A 9278-nucleotide genomic window follows, 5' to 3' on the forward strand; every position below is an offset into this window, starting at 1 on the left:
TCTACTAAAAATACAAAAAAACTAGCCGGGCGAGGTGGCGGGCGCCTGTAGTCCCAGCTACTTGGGAGGCTGAGGCAGGAGAATGGCGTAAACCCGGGAGGCGGAGCTTGCAGTGAGCTGAGATCCAGCCACTGCACTCCAGCCTGGGCGACAGAGCGGGACTCCGTCTCAAAAAAAAATAAATAAATAAAATAAAATAAAATCTCAGCTCACTGTAACCTCTGCCTCCCAGGTTCAGGCAATTCTCCTGCCTCAGCCTCCCAGGTAGCTGGGATTGCACATGCCATCACACTTGCCTGATTTTTTTTGTATTTTTAGTAGAGACGGGCTCTCACCATGTTGGCCAGGCTGGTCTCGAACTCCTGACCTCAAGTGATCTGCCCACCTCAGCCTCCCAAAGCGCTGGGATTACAGGTCACCGTGCCCGGCCAGAAGTCCACTGCTCTTAAAAAGACCTTGACCCGAGCCCAGCTTGACCACTAACAAGCTGTGTGACTTTGATCACCTAACTTCCATGTGCTCCTCTGTAAAACTGGGGACAAGGACATGTACACTGCAAAACAGTATCTTGGGTAAAAATCAAATAAGTGGACATATTTGGAACCACACTTTCAACTGTCAAGCATGTTTCTGGGAAGAAGGGGGACCCACCCTTAGAACCATGCCTCCCTCACCCTAAGAGCAAGGGCTCAGCAGCAAGCCTGGGCCAGCCTAGCCCTTGACCCCTGGGACCATGGGGAATGTTTTCTGTCTCTTCTTCGCTTCTCCCTGCCAGTGCAGAAGCAGAAGCAGCTATGGTGGTTTTATAGAGACAGGGTCTTGCTCTGTTGCCCAGGCTAGAATGCAGTGGTGTGATCATAACTCACTACAACCTCAAACTCTTGGGCTCAAGTGATCCTCCCACCCCAGCCTCCCAAACAACTGGGACTACAGGTGTGCAGTACAATGCCTAACTAATTAAAGAAAAAAAGTTATAGAGATGGGGTCTTGCTCTGTTGTCCATGCTGGACTCCTGTGGTAATCATAGCTCACTGTGGCCTCAAGCTTCTGGGCTTAGGCAATCCTCCCACCTCAGCCTCCCAAGTAGCTGGGACTACAGGTGCACATCACCCACCCAGCTAATTTTTAAAAATTTTTTTATAGAGATGGGGTCTCGCTGTGTTGCCCAGGCTGGTCTCAAACTCCTGACCTCAAGTAATTCTCCTGCCTCAGCCCCCCAAAGCACTGGGATTACAGGTATGAGCCACCACGCCCGGCCTAGCAGCCATGGTTTTCAGTGTATCTGAACCCCCTATCTTGTCCTAGAATCTCATGGCTCCTCCCTGGAGGATTTTTGAGGAGGCTGAAGGAGACAGGACAGTTCTCGAGGTGTGTGTGGCCTTATGTCCAGGTGGAAGGGGTGGGCTTGCGGCTATCTAGAGAGTGGGCAACAGCGTCCAGCCTTCTCCCACTACCCGTCCCATTTCAGGCTTGGGACAGAATGGAAACGTCAAGCAGGCTGGGCGCAGTGGGTGGCTCACACCTGTAATCCCAGCACTTTGGGAGGCTGAGGCAGGTAGATCACGAGGTCAGGAGTTCAAGACCAGCCTGGCCAAGATGGTTAAACCCTGTCTCTACTAAAAATACAAAAATTAGCCGAGTGTGATGGTGGACGCTTGTAATCCCAGCTACTCCAGAGGCTGAGGCAGGGAATTGCTTGAACCCGGGAGGCAGAGGTTGCAGTGAGCCAAAACTGCGCCACTGCCCTCCAGCCTGGGTGACAGAGCAAGATTCCATCTCAAAAAATAAAAAAGAAAACGTCAAACAGTGCTGCCACTGCCACAGCCACTGCTAGTGAGCCAGAGGGAGGCCCCAGTGCTGGGGTTTTTTTTTTTTTTTTTTGTCTTTTGCTTTTTTTTTTTTTTTTTGAGATGGGGTCTTGCTCTTGTTGCCCAGGCTGGAGTGCAGTGACATGATCTTGGCTCACTGCAGCCTCAGCCTCCTGGGTTCATGCGATTCTACTGCGTCAGCCTCCTGAGTAGCTGGGACTACAGGTGCCTGCCACCATGCCTGGCTAATTTTTGTATTTTTTGGTAGAGACAGGGTTTCACCATGTCGGCCAGGCTGGTCTCTAACTCCTGACCGCAGGTGATCCACCCACCTTGGCTTCCCAAAGTGCTGGGATTACAGGCATGAGCCACCTCGCCCAGCCTTTTGTTTGTATTTTGATAGAGACAGGGTTGCCCAGGAAGGAGTGCAGTGGTGTGATCACAGCTCACTGCAGCCTTGACCTCCTGTACCCAGGTGATCCTCCCGCCTCAGCATCCTGAGTAGTCAGGACTATAGGCCCTCAACAACATGCCCAGCTAATGTTTAAAATTTTTTTGTAGAGACAGGGTTTCTCTCTGTTGCTCAGACAGTGAGGGTTCTCTGTCTTTCCACTCACCTCCCCCTTGTTGTCTCTTCCTCCCCACATCCCACCCCCATGCATCTTCCCACCCAGGCCAGCAGACCTGTCAGGATGGACTGGTCAACCCGCAGGGTGGTGGATTTGATGGCGAGGATTCGGATGTCTGCAGGGACTTTGTCTCCCACTGTGGAGAGAGTAGGGAAGAGGGAGGTCACTTGGGAATGGAATTTTCTTCCTTCCTAAGAAAAACCCAATCTGTGTCTGACTCATTCTCCTCATCCATCCTTCAGGTCTCAGGGAGGCTCCCAGGGCTTGCATCAGGCCCTTGGCATGAGCTCCTGAAGCTGGCAACCACCCATCGTGACACCCATCCCTCTGCCCCTGTGTCTGGCGAGCTAGAGTCTCATTCTGTTCTCAGGTTGGTCTTGAATTCCCACATCTCTTCCCACTCGCTGTGGGCCCTGAGAAGGGATGGGCAGGCAAACTGCTCAGCACATAATACATGCTAAATAAATGCCCACTGAATGACTGGAGGGGAAATTAAGGACAGTCCAGCTGTAGGACAAGAAGCTAGAATTGAGAATGGGAGACAGGAGTGAGAAAGGCAAAGAGGAAAGGCAAGGAAAGAACTCAGGGAAAACAGGGTGTGTTAGAGAGAAGGGGTATTGGGGTGAGGGAATGAAGTGGACAGCCAGGAAAGGCAGGGAGAAATGGGAAAATATGGAAATTGAGATAATCGAGGGCAACCAAGAGAACAGTGGAGGGCAAGGCAGGAGAGGAGTGAGCGGAAGATATGAGTGGACAGGACTTAAGGCAGCAGGGGGCGTAGGGTGGTCATGGAGGGGACCACATATCAGGAACCTGACAGCTCTGTCTGAGCATCTCAGGGAGGCAGGGAGGTGAGGAGCTGGGGAGAGTAAGCTGGGAACATGGACAAGACAGGACGGATGGGGTGAGAGAGAAGCGGGGCATGAGCAGGAAATAGGTGTGGAGGAGCGGGGCGGGCAGCACAGGCTGGAGAGTGAATGGGTGGAGGTGAGGCCAGGGAGATGCACAGGTGGGTTGGCAGGCACATGGAAACCACCTTGGGGGCAGCTAGAGTGGTGGATGCCCAGCCAGACTCAGAGACCTTAGGAGGAGCCTAAGAACCTCCCAGGGCCGCTGCCTAAGTCCACACTGGTCCCACGGATGGTACTGGGGACAGGATCCAATCGCTTTCCTTTCCCTCTGTTTCTAAGGCCCCCTCCTGTGCCAGAGGAAATGGACCCAGGAGGGAGGAGGGAGGTCGGGATGGAGTCAGGCGGGACGCCCTGTCACCCAAGCCCGTGTGATATTTATAGACATTCATGGCGCTGACTCCACGCTGTCACGGCGGTAATGGGGCGCTGGGGTCTTCGGCCTGCCCTCACTCCCTCTCCCCAGGCTCCCTGGGGTAGTGACTTGGGTGTCTGCTACAGGGAAGGAGGCCTCAGAAGAGCCATTCCCCCTGGCAGGGGCCTGGAGCTTCGGGAAGGCCTGCTCAGGGCAAATATAAAAACCGCTGAAGGGGGCAGAATCCCAGTAATCTTAGCCACCCAGCCCCCACCCCTCCCTGGCCAGGCATTAAGTGTCCCTTGCCTCGGGCGGGGCCCTCCTTGAGCTCCCTCCTCCCCAGTCCCGTGCTCCGTGCAGGGCCTGAGTTTCCCTTACATGGCCGGGGGCTCGAGTCTTCGGCCTCCCTCCTCCCTTCTGCCCTCACTCCTTCCCCTTTGAGAGGCCTCAAGGGCACGGAGAGGTCAAGACTGAAAGCTGACCAAGCTTGGGGTGGGTGGAAGGAGGGGGAAGCCAGGCCCCGGGAGGGGGTGGAGACGGGGCCGTTGGCAGGGATGGGGTTCCACCTGTTGCCTGCAAGTGCTAGTGCAGGGTGAGAGGATGGAGAGCAGGGGGTCTGCCTGCAGCCTCAGGGACAGGACTGGCTGTTCCTGCTGAGACTCTGCTGGTGAAGGGGGGCCGTGGCCGGAGTGGCCTGGGATGACCTTCTGAGGAGTCGGAAAGAGAAGCAGACTCCGCCATCCTCCTGGACACCGGGATCTGAGCCTGACCAGCCCCCAGCGTCTCCTAGGCCTCGGTCCCAAAGCTTCGCATCCTGGACCAGCCGTCCCTGTCACTCACCAGCCACCTCCACGATGTCCCCGGGGACGATGTCCCGAGCCTTGATCCTTTGCACTGCCTTGCGGTCAGCCCGGTAGACCTTCCCCATCTCTGGCTCATACTCCTTCAGGGCCTCGATGGCATTCTCTGCGTTCCGCTCCTGAGGAGACAGGGTGGAGGAGGCACGGTTATGTACAGGAGGCAGGGTTATGGAGTTGTGGCTTCTGGCACAGGGGAGGCAACAAAACCCCACACAGGCAGGGGTGTGTGTGTGTTGAGGAAACTGTCACCTACAGCTGAAAACAGGTGAGAGGGTTTTGGGGAGAGAACAAAGAAGAATCAAAGAAAATCAGGCTGGGCGCGGTGACTCGCGCCTGTAATCCCAGCACTCTGGGAGACCGAGGCAGGTGGATCACTTGAGGTCAGGAGTTCAAGACCAGCCTGGACAACATGGTAAAACCCCATCTCTACCAAAAGTATAACAAAACAAAACAAACAAGCAAACAAACAAAAAACAAAGCCTGGCGTAGTGGCACGTGCCTGTAATCCCAGCTACTTGGGAGGCCGAGGCAGGAGAATCACTAGAACCCGGGAGGCAGAGGTTGCTGTGAGCTGAGATCACACCACTGCACTCCAGCCTGGGTGACATAACAAGACCCTGTCTCAAAAAGAAAAATCTAAATAAAAAATCAAAGAAAATCAGAGGCTGCCCTGCAGATGTTGTCCTAGACCTGCCAGCACCACAGACACAGTGGCTCTGCTGTACCTGTAACACTGGGGCAAAGAGAAAGTGCTATTTCTTTTTTTACTTTCTTATTTTTTTTTTTTTTTTTGAGACAAGGTCTCACTCTGTTGCCCATGCTGGAGTGCAATGCAATGGCACAATCTTGGCTCACTGCAACCTCCACCTCCCCGTTCAAGTGATTCTCCTGCCTCAGCCTTCTGAGTAGCTGGGATTACAGGAATCCGCCACCATGCCCAGCCAATTTTTTGTATTTTTAGTAGAGATGGGGTTTTACCATGTTGGCCAGGCTACTCTTGAACTCCCGACCTCAAGTGATCCGCCTGCCTCGGCCTCCCAAAGTGAGAAAGTGGCTATTTCTATCCTCAGTGTTCAGAAACCAGTGAGCACCAAAAAATGGCTTATAGCCTGACATTTCTTAGAACCAAAGCAAGGTAGCATTTGGGTTTTCACTTTGGAAACGACCTAAAACAAAACAAAACAAAACAACAACAAAAACCAGGAAGCAGAGGACAGGACATGAGAGGGTGGTCAGGTCAGAGGAAGAAGGAAATCAAGCTAGCGTCTATTGAATTCTTACTGTGTGCCAGGTACATCCATCATCTTAGTCGATTTCACACTGGATTGCTAGCCCCATTTTATGGATGAAGAAACTGAGGCTCAGAGGGATGAAGGAACTTGCTCAGGGTCACACAGCCAGGAAGTGACAGTGGGTCACAGTCTCCCACCTCTTCCCCACACTCCATCCCATTCCAGACCAGGGGATAGGACCACAGGAAGAGGCAAGTATGGGGGAGGTGATGGAGGAGGAGGAGACTGGAGGGAGGGTTGGCCTCTCCTTCAGTGTTGGGACATGAAGGGGTGAGGAAGAGTCAAAGCTAACCTGCCACACCCCCACGATGGCATTGGCAATGAGGATCAAGAGGATGACAAAAGGTTCAACAAAGGCAGTGATGGTCTCTTCACCTTCCTCAAACCAGGCCAGCACCTGGAGAGCAGGGGACAGGAGAATGACAGGTAATGAGGCACCGAAAGGGGTGGAGAAAGGAAGTGGCCCACTGCAGAGGGGAGAATTGCGCAGAAGCCAGCAGGGGGACCGGGTATCGTGGGGGCGCTGTGGCCTCACATTCGTCTGAGGGTCTGTCCACCCACTGCAGGCCCTGCCACCGCCTTACTCAGCGGGATGGGCGCGCACAGACTTGCACCACTAGGGGGATTAGCTGGGAATGCTTTCAGGTTTCCCTGACCAAGCTGCTGGCTTAGAAGCGAAGCTCGGTCCAACTCCCTGCACAGCCACATCCATCCCACGGGAGCCAAAACCCGAGAGGAAAAACCCTGTGGTCCTCGCAGGCCGTCTGACCCCCGCAGCCCTCCCCCTCGGCCAAGGCAGGGAAGCTCCGGTTTCACGAGGGAGCCAGAGCGGGGATAGGGTTACGGGGCCTCCTGCGCGCGCCCCGCCCCAGCTGTTGCCACCGCCAGGCAGCAGGCAAATGTCAAGGAGCAAATCTGAGAAGGGAGAGGAGAGGCCCTGCCAGCTTGTGCTTAACGCGACGGGGCCTGCGTTCGGAAACCAAGGTACAGGCAAGCTTTCGTTGCCTCCAGAGGCCCCAGCAAGACTCATGCTGCAGAAGAACCCGCGATACGCAGATGGACTGCGGGATGGGAAGTAGCCCCCAGGGAGGGAGAGGAGGCAGGGCCCTGGGGATGCCCGCGGCGGTGGGGGGTGCCTAGGAAGCGCGGGGAAGGGCTAGGGCCAGGCTGGGCTGGTGAGGCGAGGGATGCCAGTGCCCTCCCTCACTGGGCGCCGGGCTCCTTGGAGTCATCCTCGCACCGCCGCGCTTTCCCGCCACTAGGAGCGAGTCCTCCTCTCGACCAATCAGCGTCAGGCGGCCGGGGAGGGCAGGGAAGGGGCGCCGGCGGGCGCGGGGATTGGTGGAACGGCTGCCCGCCCGGGGCATGCCGGGAGTGGCAGTGGCCCGCGAGCTGCAGCCGGCATTGCTGCGGGACCCGGAGCCCGGGACTCGGGGGGTAACCCGAGCCCTCCAAGCTCTTGAAGCCGCGAGGGTGGCTTAGCTTCGGTGTTTTGGCTGAGAACACCCTTAAAGCTTAAAATAAAACCTGCCTGTGGGGTGCGGGGGAGGAGAGAGGAGGAAGCGAATCACACCCGCTGCTGCCCCCGAGCCCGCCCCGTCTGTAGAATTGGATGCTCGGGGCTCGGACGGGAGGATCCAGTGACTGCGAACCCCGCATTCACCCGATCCCAGCCTCACACCCCCAGCCAGCCCCCAGAGACCCTCCCACACTTACGAAGGAAATGCATGCGGCCAGGAGGAGGATCCGCACCAGGAGGTCTTCAAACTGCTCTATCACCAGCTCCCACAGGGTCTTCCCTGGGGGAGGAGGCAAGGGGAGGGCCCCGGGTTAAGGTCTAGGGGGTGAAGGTCTGGGATGGAGCGCCCTGGACTCCAGCCTGCAGTGAAGAGGCTCTAGGGTGGTGAGCAGGCAGCTTGGTGCCCAGAGAAGGGCTGAGAATCTCGCCTGGAGTCCAGAAACAGACTCCGCAAAGTGGGGAGCAGTTCAAGGGTTGGATGCTTCAAGGAGAAAGTGCCTGGGAGACTTCTGCCCTGGACAGGCTTCTAACCTTTAGGGAGGGAGATTTGCCTTTTGGGAAGGGGTATTTGCTCAAGAAATCTAAAGAAAAGGCAGGGAGGAGGGAGTGGGACGGGGCGGGGGAGAGGGGTGGTCATCTATGAGAGTCCAGGGATTTCAGTAACTTACCTTCCTCAGCAGGGAGCTCTACCCAGGAAAAAGAAGAAAAAGACAGATTCATTTGGGGTACACCCTCATGCCCCCCACACCCAAGACTTTGTGACTAAGGTAAGAGAATCAGGCCACCTTGAGGTTCATCAAGGTCATCCCATTAAAACCTCCCAAAACTCTGGATCTCGGAACTCTGTTTTCTCAGTATCCTCTTACCCCTGCGAGCATTGGACAACGGCCCAGCTCTTCCTTAAGATACCCTGAAGGGAGAAACGCGTGCATGCGTGTGCGTGTGTTTTGGGGGTGCAGGAGGGCATTAATTACCAGCCTCTCTTCCAAGGGACACTTACCATTGGGGCCGTATTTCTCCAGATTCCGCTTAACTTGGTCCGGGGTGAGGCCCGTGGTCTCACTCACCCCAAAATAGGCCAAACATTCCTCCGTGGTTTTAGCGTGAGCGGCCTCCATTGCGCTCCCTTCCTGGGGGCCGGGGCCGGTGTGTTCCTTCCAAGGGGTTCCCACTCGTGGGGGGTCTTCCTCAGTGTGTCCAACTGCCTGTCTGCCTGGGTTTCTTCTTTTTACTCTCCTGCTCCCTCCAGGTTTTTCTTCCTTCCACAAAGCTCTGACCCCCGTCCCACTTGAGCAGCCGGCCACCCCCCGGCCCCCGGCGGGTCCTTATGAGGGAGCAGGGGGGAGGCCGGGCTCCCCCCTCCTCCAGATCAGGGATTGGCTGGCTGAGACTCCAGCAGGAGGGGTCAGAAGAGAGATATTTCTGCTGACAGAGGGGGAACAGTGGGGCTGCAGCCTGAGATGTCACTCATGAGGGACGCAAAGGTAGCCCCAGCCCCAGGGAAGTGGGGTAGGGAGACTTCACTTTCTGTCATCTGCTACTGACCCCGCCACCCCATTGCCTCAACTTCCCCAGTTGCATTGAATTTCCCATTCCAAACTCATCCCCCCAGTTCTTCCCTGAGCCCTCTTCCATCCCCGGCCTCACCTGTCCCTTTCCTCACACCCCGCTTCCTGCCTCATCTGCCCGGAGCCTGTTTCCATTGCCGCAGTCTCCTTCCTCCTCACCTGCTTCGCTGAAGGAGTAGCAGAGATACCCCAAGCCTTTGGGGGACTGATGAAGGGAGACATCTTTTGGGGGCTAGAGGAAATGGCTCTTAGAGGGACAAGGGGAAGTGAAGAGGGGAGAGAGTCAAGGGGACAGGGCCGAAGATGGTAACCCTACCCTAGGGAGGGGTTGCCACAGCC

The 9278-nt window shown here is 56.0% G+C and overlaps 1 protein-coding gene across 2 annotated transcripts in view; it reads right to left on the reverse strand.

Moving 5' to 3' along the window:
- ATP2A1 (ATPase sarcoplasmic/endoplasmic reticulum Ca2+ transporting 1) overlaps positions 1-9278 on the reverse strand; it is a 30165-nt gene extending 20887 nt beyond the window's left edge. For both annotated transcript variants that reach the window (XM_010388654.2, XM_010388653.2), the window contains exons 1-6: positions 8372-9278; positions 8040-8057; positions 7569-7651; positions 6145-6249; positions 4541-4679; positions 2493-2573 (exon numbers count right to left, since the gene is read on the reverse strand). In XM_010388654.2, the coding sequence (XP_010386956.1) occupies positions 2493-2573; positions 4541-4679; positions 6145-6249; positions 7569-7651; positions 8040-8057; positions 8372-8489 (544 nt within the window). In that variant the 5' untranslated portion in view covers positions 8490-9278. The remainder of the gene's footprint in view (positions 1-2492; positions 2574-4540; positions 4680-6144; positions 6250-7568; positions 7652-8039; positions 8058-8371) is intronic.

Source organism: Rhinopithecus roxellana, chromosome 20, assembly GCF_007565055.1.
Source record: "Rhinopithecus roxellana isolate Shanxi Qingling chromosome 20, ASM756505v1, whole genome shotgun sequence".
In the NCBI taxonomy this organism is placed as follows: Eukaryota; Metazoa; Chordata; class Mammalia; order Primates; family Cercopithecidae; genus Rhinopithecus; species Rhinopithecus roxellana.